Raw genomic sequence first — 27,760 nt, forward strand, 5'->3', positions numbered from 1 at the left:
TATTGAGTTCAATCTAAAAATGTATCATCTTGGATATTTTTATTTACTTGTCGGTAGAATGACCTTTAGTCAACATCAGTGAAGAAAGTATTATGATTTTCTAGATTTATGCTTTATGAAAAGGAAAACTTGGACAAACTTAGCATTCTTAGACCCACTGCTATTATTTATTAAACCCCACAATATACAAGTCATAAGTGATAATCTGGTGTCCCCTGCGGTGATATTGCTGGAATATTGCTAAAAGTGGCGTAAAATCAAACTCACTCACTCATAAGTGATAATCTCATTTCCCTAACCAGTTTCATCTGCCTTCTGTTGTTTGAAGTGATCCATGTGTGAAGCGATACAGGAATGAAATTGATGCAGGATTTAATATAAATATATAGGTATAGCTGAGTGTGTGATGAATATTCTATTCTTTGAGAATTTTATCAGTGCATCGACATATATTGGTGAACCTTGACATCCAGGGTTGATAATGAATTCAGAGCGGTGGGGTAGCCTAGTGGTTAAAGCGTTTGCTCGTCACACAGAAGATACGGGTTCAATTCCTTACATGAGTACAATGTGTGAAGCCCATTTCTGGTGTCCCACGCTGTGATATTGCTGGAATATTGCTAAAAACGGCGTAAAACCATACTCACTCACTGATATTGAATTCAATCTCAAAATGTATTATCTTAGATATCTTTATCTACTTGTCAGTAGAATTACCTCCAGTCAGCATCACTGAAGAAACTAAAATGATTTCCTAGATTCATGTGTTACGTAAAGTAAAACTTGGACAAACTTAGCATTCTTAGACTCACTGCTATTTTTTTTAAACCCGACAATATACAAGTCATAAATGAAAATCACATTTCTTTAACAAATATCATCAGGCTTCTGAAGCCCCATCAAGCATGACAAGACAATAAACTGTATTAGTGATTATGCTTTCAGACCTGGCTGACAGGTCTGCCTTCTCAATACTGCTGAGTAAGATTTAATCAGCTGCTTATAATACCACCCGCTGTGAATAACAGTGTGACTCTCACCTAAAGGTGTACAATAACAGAGTGTGGTTGAAAAGGAAAATTAGGAGCTGCACCAACATGACAATGTTTTAACTTAATGTTTAGTCATTATTTCTTGGGGTTTTTGTGTGAAAAAAATGTGTTCTTTAGGTGGGAAAAAAATATGAGGCATTTCAATCTTTTCTTTGTACATGTATTCAAAATAATGTGGAAAATGTGTCATTGGTATGGGCAGTGTGCCTGACCAGGTGACGCTTGTTTGCATCTCTTTCGTTGAGATATGTCGACTGACATCTCATCTCTGAAAGTAAAACAGTTGTGAAATGATTAACTAAATAATATGAAAAAGACCCAGAGATCAGCAGACCAGAGATATACCTTGAACATTGTAACAAAAAACAACAACAGTTTTTCCGAACTATATTTCATTTGTATTTGTTTAGGGTTAGTTGGTCTCTCAAACCCTAGAGAATAAATTAAAACAGGATTTAAAATTATTTTTGTTTGTATTTTTATTTATATTTATTAATTTTATTTCTGGAACTTAATGTCAGTCTAGTTTAAGGTTGCAGAATCTGTAGACAAACTGAAGTTCGATATGACCAATCATTTTGATCATTATTCATGTTATATAAACATGATAACCAGTGATGATGGGGCGGTGGGGTAGCCTAGTGGTTAAAGCGTTGGCTCATCACACCGAAAACCCGGGTTCGAATCCCCACATGGGTACAATGTGTGAAGCCCATTTGTGTGTCCCCACCGTGATGTTGCTGGAATATTGCTAAAAGCGGCGTAAAACCATACTCAGTCAGTCAGTCAGTGATATAAGGTCAACAGATACATTATCATTTCAGCAGACAGTGTTAAAACTGTTATCACAATGTTCTTATTTGACCCAGACCCAACTGACATTCAGACATGAACCTGTTTAAAAAGAAATCCCTTAATCATGTTAATCGTGTGGTGCAAAGAAATAAATTTGGTAAAAATTGTCATGTTCGTGGCTTAGAAGAAAATGTGTAAACAGTCTGCCTGGGTCATCTCAGTCCTAAATCACAGTTGCGTGAGGAATTGTCAAGCGCTTGTTCTATTTTTAGAACGGTATGTGTTGTGTGTGGATGTGACCTTGAATCTGTCATTATGTTGATTGTTTTGTATGTGTCGACAATGAAATGATTATTTACATCATGTTTTGTATACTGTTTCTTTTGTTTACAAATTGTACAGATATATTCATGACAGGTGGTCTTTAAACAATGGTGGGATGGCTGAGAATGTGTTAGTTACATAAAGTGCTATGAAAGGAGCTTGTACAATAGAGATCTCTTAGTTGGTGGTGTTAATTGGTGTGTGTATGATAATCATGAATGTGTGAGAGCATGTCTTTATGACCCGTACTCATGACGATGTGAGATAGTTGTTTGGAAGTCACATGTCTGGTGTGAATGAGATTTGGGTTAGATAGTGCTTGACTTCAGGAGAGTATGACTTGACTGATTTCAGTTTGGGTTTGCTAAGAGTTTTGGTTTTCCTTAATTCACCTTGCTTTGTAATAAGTCTTGGCTCAGGTAGCTTTGTTTAGTTTTATTCGCCAAGTTTCTGACATGAGTATGCAAGAAATAGGCTGTGCTAAGTTAATAAGTACAAGCTGTCATACACTTTAATGCATAAAGATTCAGATATGCTTTGTATTAGCTAAAAAAATAAATGAGAATGACTGTATAAATGTTTAATTGTTTGCATACAGTGTTTAAAAAATGAAAATTGGTAGGTTGACATACATTCAAATGTCATTGCTAAATTATCTCTAATTAATGCTCTGTTATGCTCGCAAATAATTCCTAGCAGGTCAACAATGAACAGAAATACAAAAATGCTGGTGTAATTGGAATTCTATTTCAGTTAAAGATCATTAGGCCAATTATATTCACAGTGGAATAATTAAGTGTTTGAAAATAGGTTACAGAAGGATATGTCTGTTATTGTTTTAGTAACATTCACTGTATCTACTTTGATGAAATAATCTGATATTCAGAAAAATATTATTATGCTTAAAAAAAAATTCATTGCCTTTGAATGTGGGAATATTTTTCTCTTATTAGTAAACAATTGTTGGTCATTATCCCTGAAGAAATGAAAACTATCCTTTGCTGGTATGTGGCTAATATCTGATTTCAAGACAAATGCTTTAAGTTGATTTAAGTGTTTTAAATAATGTATATATATATGTTTTTGGCTTTTTGCAATGTTGGCTTGATATTACCAGTGGCTTCCTGGAAACAAATTATACTTTGAGGCCTGACATTATGCATACTGTATAAAATGTCACCGATACGGAATTAAATAATTGCATAAACCTACACTTTGATCCATTACCATGCTAGTTTCATAAGCAAATTGCCTGCTCTTTATTTTCATCAACTTTTTATTGACAAATTAAATGTCAGTATGAGGGAAAGTTAAGGGTGTAACTCGGATTAACTGGAAACCAAAATGCCAGCTTTAATGGACACAAAGGCATGCTTTTCATTGAGTTTCATTGATCAGTCAGTTTTTCAAAATTGAATTCCTCGAATAATTAATTTGACTGGCTGCCATGCCAAACCTACATTGACGATGGTTTGTATCTCGCATTATGATTTGTATGGTAGAATTAGTATCAAATTAACAAAGACTCTGAAATCAAGGGCGGGTAATTTGAGTGTGAGTGAGTGAGTTGGGGTTTACGCCGCTTTTAGCAATATTCCAGCAATATCAAGCTGGGGGACTATATCATGTTGTGGCATTGCCTTGTGGTGAAACATTGAAAGATTTCTATATCAAATCATTATTCATGTTATTTATTTGCAGGTTTTGTCAGTGAGAGCCCTTTATGCCAATTCAGTGCAATCCATTTTAGCCCTACATACACAGTAAAACATGAAAATATGAAAATGATGAATTGAAATGCACTCCAGTCATGATTTTGACTTGGTTAAAAAATGGTTTAGGATGAGGGAAGGTTAGGCTAGGGTCAGTCGGATAACCGGAAACGGACATTTTTTTTGCCTAATCAACAAACGTGTGTAGTGAAATTTCAACTTCACATTTCTCATCATTAGGGGTGTCGATCGACGCCGCAGCGATGCATCGATACATTTTACTTCGATCATGACGCGATAAGCGTGTATCGATTCCTATTTTAAAACTTTATCGATTCAAATTTTATGCTATATCCATCTCCTTCAAAGTCTTGATAGTAAAACTATAGGTCTGAAAATAGATGTAGCTAGCTTTACTTAAAAAAATAGGCTGGAAACTAACAGCTTTTGTGATTGGCTAGACTATTTTGATTGACCAATGGTGCTTATGCTTCAAACTTATGTATCGCGAACGCATCGTACAATCTTAAAATCGATTATCATTAGATTACGCGTATCGTGGACACCCCTACTCATCATGCTGTTAGGGCCAACAAAGCATTTAAAACTACAGGTCTGAAACAATATTTAAATGGCTTGATGTTTGGTGCTTATTTCAAATTCTCATACAATCAATCATCATTATTCGTTAAATTCGTTAAAGAATCTTGATGTTTGATTGGCCAGTCAACATCTTAAAGGCAGTTGAACGCCGTACTCAGTAATATTCCAGCTATATGGCGGTGGTCTGTAAATAATCGAGTCTGGACCAGACAATCCAGTGATCAGCACCATGAGCATCAATCTGCGCAATTGGGATATGATGCCATGTGTCAACCAAGTCAGCAAGCCTGACCACCCGATTCCGTTAGTTGCCTCTTACGACAAGCATGGTTTGCTGAAGACCAATTCTAACCTGGATCTTCACGGTAGTTACCAAGTAATTTGTAACGGTGCTACATTGGGCAGTGGTTGCCCAAATTGGATGATGACTCAAGTAAACCATCCAATGAAAATGTACATATTTCACTTGCTATTAACTGATCAATAATTAAACCTGGCCATCATTATGGATCATAAAGATCGAAAATCGATAACTGAATTTTGATTGATTATCTAGAATTATTGGAGAAGCAACTTTTAGCAACAATGAAAAAAGAAGTCTGAAAGGAATCAACATATTTAGGCTTGGACTACTAATAAAACACTGGCTGAACATAATTGTGTATTGTGAGTAAATTAAACTATTTTATATTCAATTAAATTAAACTATATTATCAATCTTTTTAGCCAACTGTATTTACAATTGTATATTCGGTGAGGAGATTGTATTTAACCATGACTCCAGGGATTTACAGGATGTGAATTCCTGCGTCTAATACGCATAAAAATTGAGAATGGACACAACGAAATTTAATAACGCATCCACGGGGACTAGTGGTGGTCCGATTAATTGAAATAATCGAAGATTGGTCGTAGTGACTAAACGACCAAGCAATCGATCATAATTTCTCATAATCGAACACAACCAATTTTGGAACACTTGTTTTCATTAACAATATTTTTCACATGGATGGTTTTGTCTGTTACATTTTGTAAGCACTACAAGCTCGTTTCAAGTCATGATTGAATTTATCTTAAAGGCTCCAAGAAATGTATGTTCCTAACATACTAGTCATCCTTTAAAGATGTGAAATTTTGCCAAAAAGCTCCAAAAGAACTACATGTGTTTTTCCTTATTTTTATGTGCATTAACAAATTTCATAAATGACGCTAACCAATTATTTTCTATGATTGATCGGTTGTAATGAACCAATCATCAATTATGAGATTTTAACCAATTCCCAACACTAACAGGGATGCAGAAATATTCCAAATACATTTTGTAAAATTCCAATCAAGTAACAATAAGTTATCACTGAGTTTGCTACTAGCTGGGTTATGGTATCATTTGCAATTTAATTGCTGTAACAATGTGATGATCATGATACACAATACAATAACAGTAACTGAATTACAACAGTATTACAACATAGTATTAATAATAATATTTAAGTGTCTGGGACCCTCGTTGTATAGTGCAGGACTCCTGAAAATCAAGAGTATGAGTCCCAGGAACCATCAAGATTTGACAGGACTCAAGGTAAATCCCTGCATGATTCTATTCAATATGCAAACTGAGCGAATGTTTGTGTTGTGTAATTTGAGAATTGATGTATCTCATTGAATATTGTAATGAAAGTATATGTTGTTTGTGGTGATGCTGATATTTTCTATACAGAAGTGTCCCTTCAACATATGTGTGATATGAAAACAAAAACATCTTTTTTTTCATCATTGTGAACACGCCATTGTAAATTATACCAGCATTGTCAGAATGGTAGTAAATATATATCATGTACATTCTACATCCTGAAGAACCAGCTGTTACCTGAAAAATACACGTTTAGTTACTATGTTAACCATACTTGTCTAGTGCCCCCTGAAAACTGAAAATATGACAGGTAATTTTACCTATCAAGGTTACACAAAACCACATGTTTTCCCATTGACTTCCATAGTAATGTGGCAGGTAGGGTGTGGTGAAATAGGTCCCAAATTTTGCTGACAGTACAACCCAGCTATGCCCAAAAAGTTACTAGCCTAGCTATGCCTGAAATAATTCCCACTAATTCCCTAGCCCGAAATTTGAATGTAGAAACTAAGAAAAAGATTACAAAAATAGCTGAGAATAAGATTCATCATTAATCTGCTGATATGATGAACATTTTTATCAGGCCATAATCTTGCATGACTTAACAATTAGGAGAGAGGGATATATTTACAAAATGACCCCATGAAAAGTCACTAGCCAGTCGGGCTAGTGACTGTGGAAATTTACTGGCCCAACTGGATTTTTACTAGCCGTGGGCCAGTGACTATTTCACACACTGGTGCCCCCCATATTTCTGGTGACCAGCCCCATAATATTGCTGGAATATTGCTACAAGTGGTGTAAAACCATACTCATTCACTCTCTCCATAGTAATGTTACCGGTATATTTTCTTTAAACAATAACCAGGCTGTTAACAGCCATTACATGTACATATATGCACAGTATGGCCTTAAAGCTGCAATAAAACACTAATTTGGGCTCGTTAAGCAAATCCTTTGTCAAGAACAGGAAGCTGAACACACCAACCCCAGGTCTGCACCAAATGTCCCCAAGTTGAAAATATCTCTGCACACATTCAGCAAAAGTCATTGTGTTAAATACAACACTAAATGTTGAAAATTGTGGTCAGTTTTAATTTGCTGGATTGATGTATATTTATAAACCAAAATCATCCAATCACAGCTGTCAGATGATTCAGTCTGCACTAGTTGAAGATGGAATTTGATTTGGTATAGGATAACCTCAAGCATCATTACCCTGGTAACTGTTACCAAAGTTTTTAGTTAAATTTGCATTCGAACTAAGTTTGTTATCAACTGCTCGATTGCTGAAGCAAATTTAACTCATGGGCAGATCCAGGAATTTTCAAAGGGGATTCAGGGGTTGGAACCCCTGAATCCCCCTTGGCTGTGCCAATGCAGAACATGAACTTCAATGTGGTTTTTAGTCATTTTCAAAAGGGGGCTTTTTGAACCCCTGAAACCCTCCTCTCTCTCTCTCTCACTCTCTCATTTTTGGTGTCACCTGCCATGCTATTGCTGGAATATTGCTAAATGTGGTGTAAAACCATGCTCACTCACTCACAGACTTGATTCTAAAACTGTCTCCAATAAAACACAAGTTTAGTCTAAAAATTCAACATTTTAAAAAAGTAATAAAGTTTGCTCTACCCACAAACATCCTTTAACTATAATTTTTTTTTTAAGTATTTTTATTTCCTAAAGTACATTTGGTGTACAGTGTACAAAACATCGTACACAACATCCTCGTCATAAATTTGTTGTTGTCATAATACATTGTACAAAACGTCATACAAAACATCCTCGTTATCAATTTGTTGTTGTCATAATACATTGTACAAAACGTCATACAAGACATCCTCGTCATCAATTTTTTGTTGTCATAATACATTGTACAAAACATCGTATACAACATCCTCATCATCAATTTGTTTTTGTTATAATAGATTGCACAGGTTACATCATACAAAAACATCCTCGTCATCAACATTGCGCAAGCAAGCCATTAACTATAACAAGTCTATAACTCATCAACTTTAATGCACTCTGTTTCACTGTATTTCCCATTCAGTACGTCAAACACAATGATACCAGTGAAGTCTTAAAATGGCATTTAGAACTAAACATAAAAGGTGAGAATTTATGGATGTCAACCTATTTATTATGAAGAACATCAAGTGTCAGAGCATAACATACGGTGAAGGAGTAAGAATATACTCTGATAAGTTTACAGTGTTCCGCATTATAGATAAGTTTATATCCATAAATTCTCACCTAATGATGTCAGTGCTGTATTCAAATTATAAGAAATGATTTGAGTGTTTTGAACAAAAGGATCCGAAAAACATGTTAGTTTATCATGGCCCGCCACCTTTGTTACAGCCCCAAATGAGCGATGTACTGATGAGTCCTGTTTGATGTCTGCTAGATCATGTAGATGTTTGTCTATGTCGCGGATAATTTATGTGTAATGGGTCCCCCACTTGCTCTGGTTTCTCAACCAAGGTGAATGTCCTATAACAGTGTCTCAGTTGTCAGGTATGGTTGGAAATGTAATGATGAATCTATGAATACAATAATCAGGGTCATCTGGGTCCTTGTGTTCTCATGGATTTGGTTGGTTGGTTTGAATTTAACCTCGCACTCAGCAATATTCCAGCTAAATGGCGGCGGTCTGTAAATAATCGAGTCTGGACCAGACAATCCAGTGATCAACGTCATGAGTATGAATCTACGCAATTGGGATACGATGACATGTGTCAACCAAGTCAGTGAGCCTGACCACGCAATCCCGTTAGCACCTCTTACGACAAGCATGGGTTACTGAAGACCAATTGTAACCTGGGTCTTCAGGGGTATTTTCTCATGGAGGTTTACCAAAGCTGTCATCATCTCAAGTCAGGTGCTACTTAAGGTGTTCTCGGACAAGATTGACTGGCTGTGATAAAGCAAATCAGGCTGCTGTAGAATGTAAATGACTCACAGACTAAGATTCAGTGAAACTGATGGGAGTGCAATCTTATTAGTTAAAAAGAAAACAGGAAAAATCGTGACTGAATGTACAGAAATCCCCCGGTCTGTTCTCTGTGAAATACATCTAAGAACTGCTTTGTCTCATTTAATGCACATAGATGTAAAACCTAGGAATGTTTTTGACAGAACTAAAAGTCGCAAGTCGATTTTCGATGTCATACGGCAAAATATTCATTAGATACTCGTAGTCACTTTGGTTTTCTTTTAAGTTAATTTTCTAGTCTGTTTGCCTAACATTTATTATTTTCTCTTGGTGGTAGGGGAAATTTTAATAGTATGAAAAAGAAAAGAGAAGGATGGTTTTCTGTGAACTTTTAGGGTAATTTTCATTATATTTATAGTTTCACAAGGATGACAACCTAAGTTTCACTTTGTTTTAACTTATTTCAATTTGGGGGATTTCCCACTGTTTACAATGTGACATTATGGCCATGAGTTACTTCCTTATAGACAGATCCTGTATCAAATATACCCAATACAGTCCATGCAAGTCTATAATAGTTGACAAGTATAGACTAATGTCAGGCAGATCCTGTATCAAATATACCCAATACAGCCCATGCAAGTCTATAATAGTTGACAAGTATAGACTAATGTCAGGCAGATCCTGTATCAAATATACCCAATACAGCCCATGCAAGTCTATAATAGTTGACAATGTATCCTGTATCAAATATACCCAATACAGATAAGTGTTGACAAGTATAGACTAATGTCAGGCAGATCCTGTATCAAATATACCCAATACAGTCCATGCAAGTCTATAATAGTTGACAAGTATAGACTAAAATATACCCAATACAGTCAGGCAGATCCTGACTATCAAATATACCCAATACAGCCCATGCAAGTCTATAATAGTTGACAAGTATAGACTAATGTCAGGCAGATCCTGTAAGTCTAAATAGTATACCCAATACAGCCCATGCCAAGTCTATAATAGTTGACAAGTATAGACTAATGTCAGGCAGATCCTGTATCAAATATACCCAATACAGTCCATGCAAGTCTATAATAGTTGACAAGTATAGACTAATGTCAGGCAGATCCTGTATCAAATATACCCAATACAGTCCATGCAAGTCTATAATAGTTGACAAGTATAGACTAATGTCAGGCAGATCCTGTATCAAATATACCCAATACAGCCCATGCAAGTCTATAATAGTTGACAAGTTTAGACTAATGTCAGGCAGATCCTGTATCAAAATATACAGCCAATGCAGTCTATAATAGTTGACAAGTATAGACAATGTCAAGTATCAAATATACCCAATACAGTCCATGCAAGTCTATAATAGTTGACAAGTATAGACTAATGTCAGGCAGATCCTGTATCAAATATACCCAATACAGCCCATGCAAGTCTATAATAGTTGACAGGCAGATGTATAGATATATAATGTCAGGCAGATCCTGTATCAAATATACCCAATACAGTCCATGCAAGTCTATAATAGTTGACAAGTATAGACTAATGTCAGGCAGATCCTGTATCAAATATACCCAATACAGTCTATAATAGTTGACAAGTACAGACTAATGTCCCATGCAAGTCTATAATAGTTGACAAGTATAGACTAATGTCAGAGATCCTGTATCATGTGCAGGCAGATCCTGTATCAAATATACCCAATACAGATCCATGCAAAGTCTATAATAGTTGACAAGTATAGACTAATGTCAGGCAGATCCTGTATCAAATATACCCAATACAGTCCATGCAAGTCTATAATAGTTGACAAGTATAGACTAATGTCAGGCAGATCCTGTATCAAATATACCCAATACAGCCCATGCAAGTCTATAATAGTTGACAAGTATAGACTAATGTCAGGCAGATCCTGTATCAAATATACCCAATACAGCCCATGCAAGTCTATAATAGTTGACAAGTACAGACTAATGTCGGACAGATCCTGAATTAAATATACCCAATACAGCCCATGCAAGTCTATAATAGTTGACAAGTATAGACTAATGTCAGGCAGATCCTGAATTAAATATACCCAATACAGCCCATGCAAGTCTATAATAGTTGACAAGTATAGACTAATGTCAGGCAGATCCTGTATCAAATATACCCAATACAGCCCATGCAAGTCTATAATAGTTGACAAGTATAGACTAATGTCAGGCAGATCCTGTATCAAATATACCCAATACAGTCCATGCAAGTCTATAATAGTTGACAAGTATAGACTAATGTCAGGCAGATCCTGTATCAAATATACCCAATACAGTCCATGCATGCAAGTCTATAATAGTTGACAAGTATAGACTAATGTCAGGCAGATCCTGTATCAAATATACCCAATACAGCCCATGCAAGTCTATAATAGTTGACAAGTCTAGACTAATGTCAGGCAGATCCTGTATCAAATATACCCAATACAGCCCATGCAAGTCTATAATAGTTGACAAGTATAGACTAATGTCAGGCAGATCCTGTATCAAATATACCCAATACAGCCCATGCAAGTCTATAATAGTTGACAAGTATAGACTAATGTCAGGCAGATCCTGTATCAAATATACCCAATACAGCCCATGCAAGTCTATAATAGTTGACAAGTATAGACTAATGTCAGGCAGATCCTGTATCAAATATACCCAATACAGCCCATGCAAGTACAAGTAGCCCATGCAAGTCTATAATAGTTGACAAGTATAGACTAATGTCAGGCAGATCCTGTATCAAATATACCCAATACAGCCCATGTAAGTCTATAATAGTTGACAAGTATAGACTAATGTCAGGCAGATCCTGTATCAAATATACCCAATACAGCCCATGCAAGTCTATAATAGTTGACAAGTATAGACTAATGTCAGGCAGATCCTGTATCAAATATACCCAATACAGCCCATGCAAGTCTATAATAGTTGACAAGTATAGACTAATGTCAGGCAGATCCTGTATCAAATATACCCAATACAGCCCATGCAAGTCTATAATAGTTGACAAGTATAGACTAATGTCAGGCAGATCCTGAATTAAATATACCCAATACAGCCCATGGAAGTCTATAATAGTTGACAAGTAAAGACTAATGTCAGGCAGATCCTGAATTAAATATACCGAATACAGCCCATGCAAGTCTATAATAGTTGACAAGTATAGACTAATGTCAGGCAGATCCTGAATTAAATATACCCAATACAGCCCATGCAAGTCTATAATAGTTGACAAGTATAGACTAATGTCAGACAGATCCTGAATTAAATATACCCAATACAGCCCATGCAAGTCTATAATAGTTGACAAGTATAGACTAATGTCAGACAGATCCTGAATTAAATCTACCCAATACAGCCCATGCAAGTCTATAATAGTTGACAAGTAAAGACTAATGTCAGGCAGATCCTGAATTAAATTTACCCAATACAGCCCAATAATAGTTGACAAGTATAGACTAATGTCAGGCAGATCCTGAATTAAATATACCCAATACAGCCCATGCCAGTCTATAATAGTTGACAAGTATAGACAAATGTCAAACAGATCCTGAATTAAGTATACCTAATACAGCCCATGCAAGTCTATAATAGTTGACAAGTATAGACTAATGTCAGGCAGATCCTGAATTAAATATACCCAATACAGCCCATGCAAGTCTATAATTGTTGACCATAATGTAGATCAATGTTAGGTAGACCTGGAAACCAATGTACCTTATATAAATGTTCTTTAAAGCAATGTACTGACCGTACCCAATACAGCCCATGCAAGTCTGCAGGAGTTGACAAATGTTATGTCAGACTGACTATGACACCAGGCGTAGACAAGCCATTATTTATGTTGAAAGAAGAAAACGCCTCTAGGCTCACATGTACCGAGATGATTTATTAACTCTTTTTCACAGTAACCGATTTCAATATCATAAACTAGCTGTTAGTTAGACTAACGCTTAGTCTCTGAATATATATATAATTTTGATTGTAACAAATAAACCTATTTAAATTGAAAAGGAGTCCTAGGAAGACCAGAGATTCAGATGTTATCAAACAGGGAAATCTAGACTTGCTTCATTTAGAGCTCTAGTTGACTAAGACCATAAGTGTAGATTAATGTCAGGTAAACATTGAAACCAATGAACCATATGTACCTAATACAGCCCATGCAAGTCTATAATAGTTGACAGATGTAGAGTAATATCGGGTAGGCACTAAAACCAATCTAGACTTGCTTCATTTAAAGCTCTAGCATTGCAGGGAAGGCTAGGTAGTAGAGAAAATAATGTGGTTCAGGGACTGTGAAACATATCAGCTGTTAGTCTACAGAACTGGGAGAAGCACATTATTTAAATTTAAACTTGATATATGACACCTCAACAACCATTTAGAATTTCTAACATTGTAAATTCTGGTCACTTTGACTTGTACAAGCCCCTAAGGCAAATATTATTTAATAAGATGTAATGATAATTTCATGATTATGAAAATAAACAGACAGAGAATTTCAAGATTATATGAAAAGAAAACCTATCAAGTAGTCCAGATAAGAGACTGGCATCAATTTTTACTGTCCACTTACTGTAAGGATTACTTTACATCCATGGCCTGTCTTCTGTACAGCCTTGGAGCAAGGCTAGCAATATATTTACCAGTATGTCATTATTTCAGGAAACTCAAATAGTTTTGACTCACTTGAATCATGTGGACTCCTATACTTCCTGATTGTGATAAACTGTATTTGCTGTTACGCCTACTGTTTATATTTAGCAGTTGATGATCACATGAGGGGAAATCTCCCCTCATGTGAGCTGGAACTCAGATCACGAGACTAACCATTTTCCAGTGTGATTTTACTTCGCCTGTGGTTGACCCACTTGTACTTGCAGCAGATGGTGAGAGCTGTCATATGCAAATCCAGACAAGTTGATGTTGTACGCCAGACTACAGTTTCCTAGAGAGATCCTGTCAAGGACATTGTTTGGATTCATGCTTGGTGAAATTTCTGCTTTGGGTGGAAACTAGCCTGTGTATCCTATTTTCAGTTCTGTTGCTAGGGTTGACAGCTTCTGCTGTAGGAACTCCGTTGTTCCCCTTAAGCCATAAGTTTTCAATTTTGTGATTCCTGCAGCCGAGAGTGGTCACACTCAGAGTCGGAGAAATTTATCAAGAGGATATAGTTTTTATCTTGGGAGAATTGAAAGCTAGTGTTCTGCAGTAGTCTTGAGATTAAGTTTCAACAGTGTTAGATTTGTTCTACAAGCTTCCAACATGTCGTCTAGTGAGCCTACGGAGAAATCTGCTATACGGTAAGTGTGATGTTGAGGTGTTTGGGGCGGTTTATGTAATTTAGAAATCAGTTGAGTCAGTTTCTTGAACTTTTGAGAATCAACAAATACTGTTTGCCCATGATGATTCTAGTTCAAGAGTCAACCGATTCAAGTGATTACCTCTACTTCATCCATGTTGACAATTGTTTTGTTTGGGTTTTAAAGTTTCTTAGGAAGGTACAAATTTTGGGATTTGAATCCACACACTGTGTAAGGCATGAAACCAAGAGCACCATGATATGGTTCAAGTATATTTCTAATAATATATTTTAGATAATGTTGCGAGATGACCAATAGTTCATAGCTTGTTAAAATGCACATTTGGAATGTCCAGTGAATTCCTGTCTCAGAAACCTGTAAAGATCTGGGTTAAACTTGAATTGGTCTTCAGAAACTGATACTTATTGTAATATTCCAGCACTATTACCGCTATATGGCTAATAATCATGATAATTGAGTCTGAACCGAACAATCCAGTGATCAACATCAAGAGCATTGATCTACTTAGCTGGGATATGATGACATGTGTCAAAAACGATCCCATTAGTTGCATTTTTCGACAAGCATGGGTTGCTGAAGACCAGTTCTAACCCAGATATCAGTTGTACTTATAAAAAGGTGATGTGAAATTGGGTTTAACGTTGTGTTTGAGAATATTTCGCTCATATGACGACGTGCATGCCTGTGTATGTGTATGTGCGGCAGCTTGTACTAGCCCAGACTTTAGCTGGTTTTATAGTGCCGAGCGCCAGGCAGGGACCAATAAGTACCATATTTTAACATCTTTTGGTATGACGCGGCCGGGGATCGACCCCGCGACCTTCCGCTCTCAGGGCGGACGCTCTAACCACTACACCACGGAGGCGGTCTACTTATAACAACGTGAACATTATAGCTGAAAGCTTTGAAAAGGCTGTGATGTTTAGTGTTCCATATCTGTATGAATCTTCGTGATATGGTGTTATTGAAGTCAGCATTATTCTAGCTATTCCACGATGGCCTGTAATAATTGAGTGTGGATGTACTGGGCCATTTAAACCAGTGGTCGAGAGCATGAACAACATTACAAGGCTTTGAAGGTGTTGTCAGTGATACTTCCAGGCTGTGACCGTAGCTCCCAATCCAAGTCCAAGTCAAGTAAAACTGCGATTAGTCTAGCAACCCCAGCTAGTATTATAATACTACAGCGGAGCCCTCTAATCCGGCATGCTCTCAATATCGGCACTAGAATTTGGTCCCGGCAGAAGCTAGTTAATTTATGATCATTTACACAGCCTCTAATTCGGCGTTAGTCTATTCCGTATTTCGGCACGACAAAGACCGCCCAAATGACTGTTTGTGCAGTAATTAACGCTCTCTAAACCGGCATCCTGTATCTCAGCACTCCTGTTGATTGGTTGATTGGCTGAACGTGTATTAACAACACAGTGGATTACCATCGGCATTAAGCTCATTGATGTTGCCTGATTACAAGGAGCGTATGAAACTAGATTCGAACAAAACATCAATTTTAAACAAAACGTGTGAATGAAAACAGTAAATTTGACAAATTTAACACACTGACATTGGTTTTTTACTGCCCGCCGTAAAAATATGCCCGTTTCTCGACATAGTTTGAAAGAGAAAGCTATTCAGTTTGCTTCAGAATTAAATTTCAACGAGTTTTATGGTCCCAACGAATGCCGGTTTAGAGGGCTTCCACTGTACTAGTAACAGTAGTGCTAGTGATAAGTACGAGTAATAATATCACCATGTTCTTCTGAAAATTGTGCTGAGAGACATATTTGGTCTCGTAGCCCTAAAGCATTAGGCACAGACAGAAATTCATTTTCTGTATGGACCATTATATGGTGAATTGTAGGACACGGGTTTTGCATGAGGAGTGCATTAAACCTGATATGAGGTGAATATGATACATATCACGAATATAGGGTAGTGAATAAGAATATGTATGTATAAATACAACAAGTCCAAAGTTGATTATGTTCAGTGGAACAAATAAGAAACCAGGTTATTTGACATGTTGGGACAGTGTCTCACGACAATGTTCAGTGACCACAGGGGAGGAAATAACCCATTGCCCGACGCCCGAGTCCAGTGTTTTTTTTCTGTCGGGCAAGCAAATTTGTATATCACACTGTACCGGTGTCCAGTTGATATTCCAATGTTAATTATGTTGTTTATTTAAAAATCAACAAGAAAACGGCCGGTATAGTGGAAAAATTATCAGGGAAAGTGATTTTACATGTGCCACTGTACCGGAGTACACTAGCAATTTTAAAGTTATTTCCATCCCTGGACCACATGACTGGTATTGCTAATATAACACAATGTTGATTATGTACATGTATTCAATATTTATCACGCTTTGATAATCATTTGATAATTCATGAAGGTATACAATTGGATTCACCAAAGACAGAGGAATTGTAACAGCCCTTGCACTCAGCATGCTCAGATATGCACCTGATACATGTATTTACATCCTCAAGCAGATCACATGTATCTAGTTACAGGAACTCTTCCCAGAGCTAAAGATAACTTTTTGGGTCATTGAGTTATGTACTCGCTTGTGTTCATCTCAATTGGGTATCCTAATGTTCCTTTGAGTAACCAAATAAATTGAACACACCTCACTCAAACACATTTGGGTATGTTGTCATTTTCCATCGATCGTAAAAATATAATAAAGTTTATATGTTGGTTTACGTGTTAATTATATAGATATTTGATCTGTAATATGAGAAATGATCAGAAAGATTGCAAGTTGCCAAGTTCATGTGCTGAAATAGAACCTCTCAATATACCTCAGTTATTTTATCTATTTTGTGTGTACGCATGAAAAATCAAATTTATTGAGTATTTACAAAACTTCAAAGCGTTTTGTAATAGTTAGGGAAGCAACTTGGGTTGCATAGTCCGGACTATTAAAATCGGACGAATAGACGTACCCGTCGGAAGGAATTCACTGTTTTCACGTAATGTAAAATCAATTTTGCACATTTATGCACTAGCAATTCAGTTTTCAGATACGCAGCTTATCTGTACCTCTGCCTCCTTGAACACAATGAAGACACATTGTATCTGACCCTGTCAGAGCATGAACATGTCCCTGCCAACAAATCCATCCATCTTGCCTCATCAGACCTGCCATACTCATACCTGTCACTTAGCATGTTTAGCCCCAGAAATAAAATTACCTTCTTTTAAGATTAAAACTTGCTTTCATGTTCAAAACTTTATCTAGAATACATATGATTATATATCCAAAATATGTATAAATTAAATCCGAAATTAGCCCTGAATCATTTTTGATTTTGAGGTATTCTAGCCGTTTATAGACTAGTAGTGCCAAATCATTCTAGACTTGAGCTGGTCTATCTTTTAATTTTTGCTCTGGGGCTCTCCTAACTGATGCATGATGGGATTGCAGTGGATCAATATCATGGGTAGGCATGGATGGAAATTAACCAACACGTTTTGCTTGTTTGGTTTGTTTGTTGATTAACTAACTAAGCAATATTCCAGCTATAAGACCAGACAGTCCAGTGATCAACATCATGAGCATCGATCTACGCAATTGGGTTACAATGACATGTGTCAACCAAGTCAGCGAACCTGACCACCCGATCCCGTTAGTCACTCTGACTAGCTGAAGCACAAATAGCACACAAATATTGAAATCCCCCTAATAATCCCTCAGGACATGTCTTAAACTGCAACATTTATATATAATATATATATATATAAACAAAACTGGCCCAAGGTATTGCAATTCCCATCCCAGGTAGGGGGTGTTGGTTGGTTTTCATGGAGATTCAGCTTCCATCCATGAGCTTCCAATACAAATATTTTCACTTGTCATTGCAAATAAACCCATATATTGATACAGTGTCAACTATCTTCTATTTGTCATATCCTGTCCATACCTGTAGCAATAATTCCTATTTTTCATTAACAATACAGTTCATTGCGAGTCCTCGGGGCAACACCTTGCATGTCTCACTGTATTAATTTGCATGAATCTATTAACAATGCATAACCAGTTATCAAAATACAAATCATTTTGTGCAACATATAGAGTTACAATGGAAAACATGGGATTATTATGGATGAGTCATGTTAGGAAGCTATTAGCTATAAGAGGACATCATGTATATTCTAAATGTTCTGGGACATGCAATTATCAAATAGGCAAGCAATATATAACTGACATCAGTTAACTTCTTCATATTTGAGACACTGGGGTAGCCTAAGTGGTTAAAGTATCACGCTGAAGACCCAGGTTCGATTCCTCATGGGTACAATGTGTGAAGCCCATATTTGGTGTCCCCCGCCATGAAATTTCCTAAAAGCGGGATAAAACTAAACTCACTCACTCACTCACTCACTCACTCACTCACTCACTCACTCACTCACTCACTCACTCACTCACTCTCACTCACTCACTCACTCACTCACTCACTCACTCACTCACTCACTCACTCACTCACTCACTCACTCACTCACTCACTCACTCACTTCATGTTCATGTAATGCTTGATAAAACATTGGCCCCACTCCAACTTATAACTGAAAGTTCAAATAAGATAGACTGAGGATGTTGATGATGAAAATGGAGATGACAACAACGATGATATATATAGCACCTAACAGCCAACCTTTTTTAGTTATTAAATGATCCTTACATATATTTCTGTACAGTTTTGATAAAATAGACACATACATCTATAAAATTATAGTGGTTCAAAAAGTATGTGACATTCAAGAGCCCAGTTTTCTGTAGCACTAAGACTTTCTTGCTTGGAGATTGACATTCCCTCTAACACACTTATCAACCACCAAGGTTTGTTTTTTTTGGCTAAGTCTGAGGAAGTTATCGACACATAACACCACCGACTGCTGTGGTTACTTGGCTAAACTTATGTATTATAGAGGCAGCTGTCATCAAGCAAGGATTCAGACAGAACAAATGTCTGACATGCAAAACATACACATGGAATTATTCCAGTGTAACCATGGTAACCTCAACTGATGAACTCTGCATGTCGTTGTCGTTCCTGGCCTTTTGGATTTTGGCACAAGTATACACAATAAAGACAATGGAATTATGTGAATGCATCTGTGCATGTCACTGTTCCTAGCCTTTCTGTATAATGTGTCTGAGTGGGGTATTCATGCTTCACTGTGGCATGGTGTCTCAGTGGGCTTGCACTATAAAACCAGCTTAAGTCTGGGCTAGTACAAGCAGCCGCACATACACATACACACGCATGCACGTCGTCATATGAGCGAAATATTCTCAAGCACGACGTTAAAACCCAATTTCACCTCACCTCACTTCCTAGCCTTTCTAGTTTGGGCACAAGTACACATGATAAAGACAATAGAATCATCATCAATGAAGCTGTGTAGATAGAGATAAGTGCTATCAGTATTTCTCGTGATGTACTTATTTATCCTTTGTCATGCCTGCTTGCATTGTCATCCATTGCCCGAGTTTGATCTTGTTTCACAGAATTAAGTGGTCATCCTAGCACAACCAGTATTTTCTCACCATTGTGAACCTGTCAGCTGTTTCCATTCAGAAATTGTGCAGCCTCCATCACTTGTGCAGGATCTGCAACAAGACCTTTGATACTGCTTGATAAGGTCGTACATAAGCTGTAAACGACGAACTTTCATCATCGGATTCAGTTTCACTACGATCACTTACTAGATCTGAAGGATATATACATATAACCTTACAGGTTACAGACAATAAGACGTAGGCTTGGATTTCTGCATTGTTGGTGTCTCAGGTTAGTAAATGATGATAAAAATGTTATTTTGAATAAGGGCCTTGCTTTAATATAATGATCAGGTCCACAAAGATTTTTCTGTTAGTTTTGCAGAGGTGGTTTCCTGTTCGAAACCTTGATAATGTTTTCAAGTTTGTCAGTGTGATGCCCCTGCTTATGTAACTCCCCAAAATGGATGACTCCCACAGCCTGTATAACATTCGGATTTGTTTCTGCAGTACACAGATAGGATACGATGGTCCTCATCTACAGAGTCAGTCTGACCACCTGGTCCTATAAGTTATTTCTTATATCAAACATTGTTGTCTCTTATGTGAAGCCTGGGTTGCTCCAGACAATTTTTACCTGGATCTTGTCATTCACAGGGTTCACACAGATTTGAAAAGTGCTTGAATTTAACTACGTTCGATGAGAAGTACTTGAATTTGAAATTTACCACAAAAGTACTTGCAAAGTGCTGGATTTTTTAACGTGTCCTTGAAAAGTGCTTGAAATTTCATTAAAATATTTGTTGTGGTTCCACTGACAATCAATCGATCGTTTTGATTAAATTGCATCTATTTCCTGGTTCCTTACATCATAAAAAAAGAAACCGGGCTCTGTCTGTGAATCGGGCGTTTGCGCTACGTTCTGACAGATCGTTGTTAATGCTTGAGCGGCAATGTCAAAGTGAAACTTGTCTGCGATAATTTTGGGAAAAAGTGGTGCTTGAAAACACATCATATGTCCACGAAAAGTCCTTGAAAAGCCCTTGAATCACAAGGGCTCTTGGCTGTATGAACCCTGAGTCAATCTTGATAAACTAGGTCGATGCTCATGATGTCAATCACTGGATTACCTGGTCCAGACTCAGTAATTCACAGACCACAATAATACAGGTGATACTTAAAACAACAACCAGCATACCATAATGTTACCTGAATTTCAATCCTCATCTTCATTCTATTCATCTGTTTCTGAAATCTGAACACATTTGAACACATTTGTTTCTAGAGGGTTGCCACATTTTAACACCTTTGTTTTATGACCTTTATTTCTGGAATGTTGACACATTTTAACACCTTTGGTTTAACACATTTTAGTATGAACACAAATTTAACACCTTTGTTATAACACATTTGTTTCTGGAATGTGGACACATTCTAACCCCCTTTGTTTTAACACACGTTTCTGCATGATATACAGCTGGACAATATGGCCGAAAACGACACAACATACTATGAGAAAGACGAGCCGCCCCGGGTTCTCCAAAGGTAGACTGTATGATCTTGTATCCTGTGATAACCATCATTAACACAGACGATATCCAAATGCACTACCTGGCTGTCCTCACGTTGCTTTGAGCCACTACCATTGACTACCACACCTAACAAGGAGATCGTAGAGCAAGTGTTGACTTGGTGGTTACAAAGTCACAGTGCTACAATTGTATCGGAACAACCCCGGAAGTTACACTTTGTTATGTATAACCTGCTTATAACTAAACATGCCGACTCAACATTTTGGCTTCTGGTCATCCTCTATATCATCTCGTTTTGCGTTTTTATAAACTGAGACTAACAGTTTGATCCATTGACTTTTTTTGTTAACATGATTTACCTGCCCTTGATTTTCAGTTGCATTTTTCGACCAATCATGTGTCGACATAAGGGAAAGGGAGGTAACTCAAAGTACCAAGGAACCTAGGCCACACCAACATTTAATGGGAGGTGTAATAGATAACTTTCAAGGTAACCCGTGTTAGGTGGTATAAACCTACACATGTTATTTGTCATCATTCAATTGATGGTCAGTTAATGAATTTATAACAGGTATAATTAGTGGTAACACCACTTAGATTATCCGACAAAGGTTCCCATTTGGCATTTCTTTTGTCTGGAGTAAATATTCAACATTATAAACATCGATCAAAGGATTAACCGATAACACGCTGATTGATTAATTACTTTTGTCTTACACAGCGGATTTGTCAAAATGTAGTGTTTATGTATCTTACACTCTTTCGTGTCTGTGTCTGCGTAAAAACAACGTCCTTCCTTCAAAGGATTAACCGCCAATACAGTGATTGATTGCTCATTATTGGCTAACTAAATTACCGTTTTTAAAGAATGGCAAACATTATGCAATCAGTTGCCAGGTGTGCTATCCTGGGTGACCAGTGAGACTATACACCAATGTGACATACCTGAAACGATATATCACTTTTTCGTATACTAGACTGTTAAAAGACACATTACTTGGAACAGCTGCAGATGAATGGCATATCACTCATTTTTGTGGATATTGATGGATACATTCCTCGAACAAGGTAATAGCCTGACATTGTTCCTATAAATTTAATCTGTTTTAATTTTAATATTTGCGTTTTGTGTTTATTAATTTGTCGTAGCATTCAACAGGATCGTTGTTTTCGCCGTGAAGTGTAATGAGACATACACTAGGTTGTGTGTGCGAATTATGATTCACATTGGCAAACTATAAACTGTCTAGATATTACAGTCCTGTTATCGTCTGCTTTTTATTTAGTTTCAAAATGCATACAAGTATGATCAAAAACTAATTAGGATTATAAGACCAAATATAAAGACGTACATGGACTAGTATCTACATACTGGTGAGTGCACGTTAACTACGTGAATGTAGCAAGAAATTTATCGCGCAGTATTGTCACTTCGACCCCCCCACCTCGCTTCTGTGGAAGAAATCGTTATGTTATAAGTTGTGTCATGCAAAATGCTTTTGGTAATGATTCAAATACATATTTAACAACGAGTAGAAAGTAGTTTTGATTTTCTAACTTGATGAAAACAAACCATAATCTCATTAATTCTAACAGACAGTGACTTCATGATTTTCAAAAATGGTGGCGCCCTGTCGCGAACATCTGCCAGTCTGAGTATAAATGCTATTTAGGTTTGTTTTCACCAAGTTACAAAATCAAAACTACTTTCTACTGGTAGTAAAATATGTATTTGATTGATGGCCAATAGGATTTTGCATGACATAGCTTATAACATAACAATTTTCTCGTGGAAGCGAGGTGGGTGTCAATATAAAACTACTTACAGTATTATTGTTACTTCAACCACAACCTCGCTTCTGAGGCAGAAATCGTTATGTTACAAGTTGTGTCATGGAAAATCTTTATGGTCATCAATCATATACATATTTTACTACGACTAGTATGTAGTTTTGATTCTTTAACTTCTGTGAAGCGATCTGAACACAAGTAAGATATCGCTTCAGGCTTCTGTGGAAATCTGTGCATGGCGACACCATCGCCCGACCTCTAGGAGCAATTGACGACAACGCGACGATTTGGCATGTCTTCGTTGATGTCGAGAAATCATCAAAATGACGAGCTTGCTACACACTTTCTATACAACTAACTGAAAAGCCTTCCTCATATGACGTCACTGCAGTGCTCTGGCGACAGAGTTACGTAACCTGTCTGTGGTTTCGTTGGCGGGCGAGAGTGAAGGAGGCCCCTTTTTGGCAACTTTTAATCGCTTGGTACTACTTAACCACAAGTTTTTAAAGAATAAATTTGGTGTTCCGCATAAGACTAACCACAATTCTTTCATATGTAATGGTTAAAAGAGTAAAAAAAAAAAAGTTTATTTGTTCTTTAACACCTTTGTTTTATGACCGTTATTTCTGGAATGTTGACACATTTTAACACCTTTGGTTTAACACATTTTAGTATGAACACAAATTTAACACCTTTCTTTTAACACATTTGTTTCTGGAGTGTGGACACATTCTAACCCCCTTTGTTTTAACTCACATTTCTGCATGATATACAGCTGGACAATATGGCCGAAAACGACACAACATACTATGAGAAAGACGAGCCGCCCCGGGTTCTCCAAAGGTAGACTGTATGATCTTGTATCCTGTGATAACCATCATTAACACAGACGATATCCAAATGCACTACCTGGCTGTCCTCACGTTGCTTTGAGCCACTATCTCACGTTGCTTTGAGCCACTACCATTGACTACCACACCTAACAAGGAGATCGTTGAGCAAGTGTTGACTTGGTGGTTACAAAGTCACAGTGCTACAATTGTATCGGAACAACCCCGGAAGTTACACTTTGTTATGTATAACCTGCTTATAACTAAACATGCCGACTCAACATTTTGGCTTCTGGTCATCCTCTATATCATCTCGTTTTGCGTTTTTATAAACTGATACTAACAGTTTGATCCATTGACGTTTTTTGTGAACATGATTTACCTGCCCTTGATTTTCAGTTGCATTTTTCGACCAATCATGTGTCGACATAAGGGAAAGGGAGGTAACTCAAATTACCAAGGAACCTAGGCCACCACCAGTTTTAATGGACATTAAGACATCCTTTCCAGCAAACAGATTTTTGCGGCTTTATTTAAGTGTCAATATTGATTTTGTCACAAACTTGATTATAATCCATGAGACTGGCTGCCATGCTGTAATATTGCCAGCCCAATTCATGGCTAGTGAGTCATCACAGAGTTTCAGTGATCCATTATTATAATTTTCACAGCTATTTTTCCCTTTTACACCAACCGGAATTTGTTTCTGAAGATGTCAAGTCTGGGTATTGTTTTGCACTGACGTTCTGTATGGTAAATCACATTCTGATTGGTAAGTTGGACCTTACTGATGTGGCCATTCATGCTAGCAAATTGAATTCAAGGGCAGGTAACTCTAAATAGCGAGAACCACGGAATCCAGGAGTTAGTGTAGGTTTTCTGAAATGCTAGTTCTGGGGATATAGAAGACAGTCTGAACATGCTGCAGCACACACTTTACTAGTTGTTGAAATATGCAGGTCCTTTGCTTTCCACTAATGTCCTTACATCAGCTTACCATCTATCAGATCTCGAGTTTGAATCCAGGTTTGTCAGCACCAAACTTGTGTTTATGGGTTTCGCTGCAGCTTTATCCATCAAGGCTTGCATCGCAGCGTTATAAGTGAGATACTGTTCAAAGCAGCTTTAAACCCTACCTGACCCTCACTAATCCATTGACTATCCAATGCACCACAGTTTTTGCTTGAAATATACACATCATAGAGGGTTCTCATGAATGTAAGCCCTCAGTGTTGTCATTTAACTTTGAGTGGGTGGGTGAATGGATGAGTGAGTGATTGAGTTATGGGTAAGTGGGTGAGGTGAGTGAGTAAGGGACCGGTCATAATTTATGGCTAGGGGGTGGTGATGATTTTTGGGAGAAGCATGTACAATATGAATGACCCCCCCCTAAAATTTATGTACAAAATAAGTGACCCCCCTTCCATAGCATGTACAAAATCAATGACCCCCCTCCCCTTCCCATAATTTCTAAGCATAATTTTAAACATATTTTTATGTACAAAATTGCTGACCCCCTAGTAATGCGTGTGTACAAAATTGGTGACCCCCAGAGCTCCCCAGAACAAAATTGGTGACCCCTCTTAAAATCATCATCACCCCCCTAGCCATAAATTATGAACGGTTCCTAAGGGAGTGAGTGAGGGATTGAGCAAGCAAGCCTAGCCTAGCCGGGTCTAGCCAGGCTGAGTTGAGCTGAGTCAAGCCGAGCGTGTATGGTTTTAACAATATTCCAGCACTATCACAGCGATGGACACCACAAATAGGCCTCACACATTCTACCTAGAATCTTGTTGACTTTGTAAAAATAATGTTTTGTAAATGTGGAGAACCTCTTTATCAATGTTTGAAGCACTAACAGTCAAAACATTCGCGTATGATGTGCTGCCATTATCCTTATGTCCTTTGTCCTTGTGTCAGTCCACACATTTACAGCTTTCATAACATCAAAGGTTGCTGTGAGTTATCATGATCATAATTAACATAATTATATCGAAATTGCTTATTTGCATACCTTCAATTGAGGTCCATACAGAACATCGAATGCATTTATTGGTAAAGTGCTTATATATTGTGTACAAATTGTTACCATTTTGTTCAGTGTCATAAATAGCATATATTAGGAATGAAAATGTTTAGGTTAGCCTTTCTGGCAAGCAAAATATTATTTTGTCGTACAGGAAACCACTTAAGGATAATAATCTCTTATCATGATCATGTCATTTTGAACTGAAAGTGTTTAATGTATAAAATGTTATTGTGTTCACTTATGTTCAGAAACTGCTTGTGAACATTTTAATTAGCTATCATTTTATCATACAGAGCAAAATGAATTGCTTCAGTTTTCATTTACAAAACAACATCTCTAAGTTTTTACTAATTCAGAAGCATATGCGATCAGGGCCCCGTTCCTCAAAGCGATCGTAGCGCTAAGGTGATCGTAACTCCCATACTTTAACATAGACTTACGACTGTCGTAGCGCTACGATCGCTTTGAGGAACGGGGCCCTGGTTTGTAATTTTATAACCTGTGTGAACCTGTTGAGCACCATCTGGCTCCTGTCAATAGAAGACACGAAACTGACTAAATCAACATCCCATCAGAGAGTTTTACATAAAAGATGATGAATTTGTTTTCTATTACCCAGTGTATGAAGTAGCTCCATAAAGGGGTGCTTCAAGTACAGGGCTCTATTTAACTCTTTCAACACCAGTCAACCAGAGGCATTTACTGCTATGATGACACCGAGTTCCCAGAGACTCTGAGGTCATAGATGAAGCCTATGTTTATGAAGGAAATTATAAGCTTGTAAAACGTTATTGCTACTACATCCCATACACCATTTAAAAGATCTAATCCTACTGTTGATAAATATGAAGTTTATTTTTATAATATTATTCAAATAATACAACTACAACTTAAATAAATTTATTTTTGAGTGAAAATGCAAGCTTACATTTATAACGTCCAGATAAACCACGAAAGAAGCAAAAACTATGGCGATTTTTTTCCATTTGTGACATGTCATAACATGCCTGTGCCTTTTTCTTTTATATTTTCATTTTTACGTAATCAGAAAATTATTATAAAAAGATTTCTTAAATAATATGTATGGTCACCTATTTCCCGATATCTGTGGCTTTCTGCTCGGTAACAAGACATAACAATGGAAAATACCTCCGTTTTCGAAGCTTTGTATGAATAACATGCGAGGCAAATCGTTTGATGTCGGGCATCGTTCGAAAGCTCTGAACATCTACAATATCACTGTACCCTTGCCAAGAGTATTTTCACAGTTGTAAGAAGTGATTTTATTGGATAAAGATTGGTTTCTAATGACGCTTTTTCGCCACAGTCTGCTATATATAAGGGGCGTGATTGGTCAAAATCAGACACGTGACCTAAGGCAGTCAATCATATTACGGCAATGGATACCGTCCTCGTAAACGAAAAAACAAAAGTTTTGGGTAAAATAATGCTATTCTGAACATATTAAGCAAGAAATCGCTACCTATACGTAAATTATGGAACTTATTGGACGTATTGTGCTAGGTTATGACCTGTGACAAAAATGCTTCATGTATGTATTTTCGCATTAAACATCGTGTCCAAGCGTGAAGATTGAGGCGGTGAGAGCCGAGATGTCACTTGTCAGTGACTTGACTTACATTACATGATCGC

At 37.1% G+C, this 27,760-nt stretch overlaps 1 protein-coding gene across 6 annotated transcripts in view; it reads left to right on the forward strand.

Annotated features, from left to right (window-relative positions):
- The window catches only part of LOC124281342 (transmembrane ascorbate-dependent reductase CYB561-like), a 47,539-nt gene that overhangs the window by 3,010 nt on the left and 16,769 nt on the right, over positions 1–27,760 (forward strand). The window contains exons 1-2 of one of the 6 annotated variants that reach the window (XM_046717386.1): positions 13,779–14,395; positions 21,403–21,470. The exons of 1 other annotated variant lie outside the window; for it this stretch is intronic. In XM_046717386.1, the coding sequence (XP_046573342.1) occupies positions 21,412–21,470 (59 nt within the window). In that variant the 5' untranslated portion in view covers positions 13,779–14,395; positions 21,403–21,411. Of the gene's footprint in view, positions 1–13,778; positions 14,396–20,160; positions 20,218–21,402; positions 21,471–23,995; positions 24,092–27,760 lie in introns of those variants that run through there. 4 more of the 6 variants (XM_046717394.1, XM_046717401.1, XM_046717409.1 and 1 more) reach the window with 4 other exon arrangements.

The sequence above is a fragment of the Haliotis rubra genome, unplaced genomic scaffold (genome assembly GCF_003918875.1).
Source record: "Haliotis rubra isolate DU_JTF1 unplaced genomic scaffold, ASM391887v1 Scf108, whole genome shotgun sequence".
NCBI lineage: Eukaryota > Metazoa > Mollusca > Gastropoda > Lepetellida > Haliotidae > Haliotis > Haliotis rubra.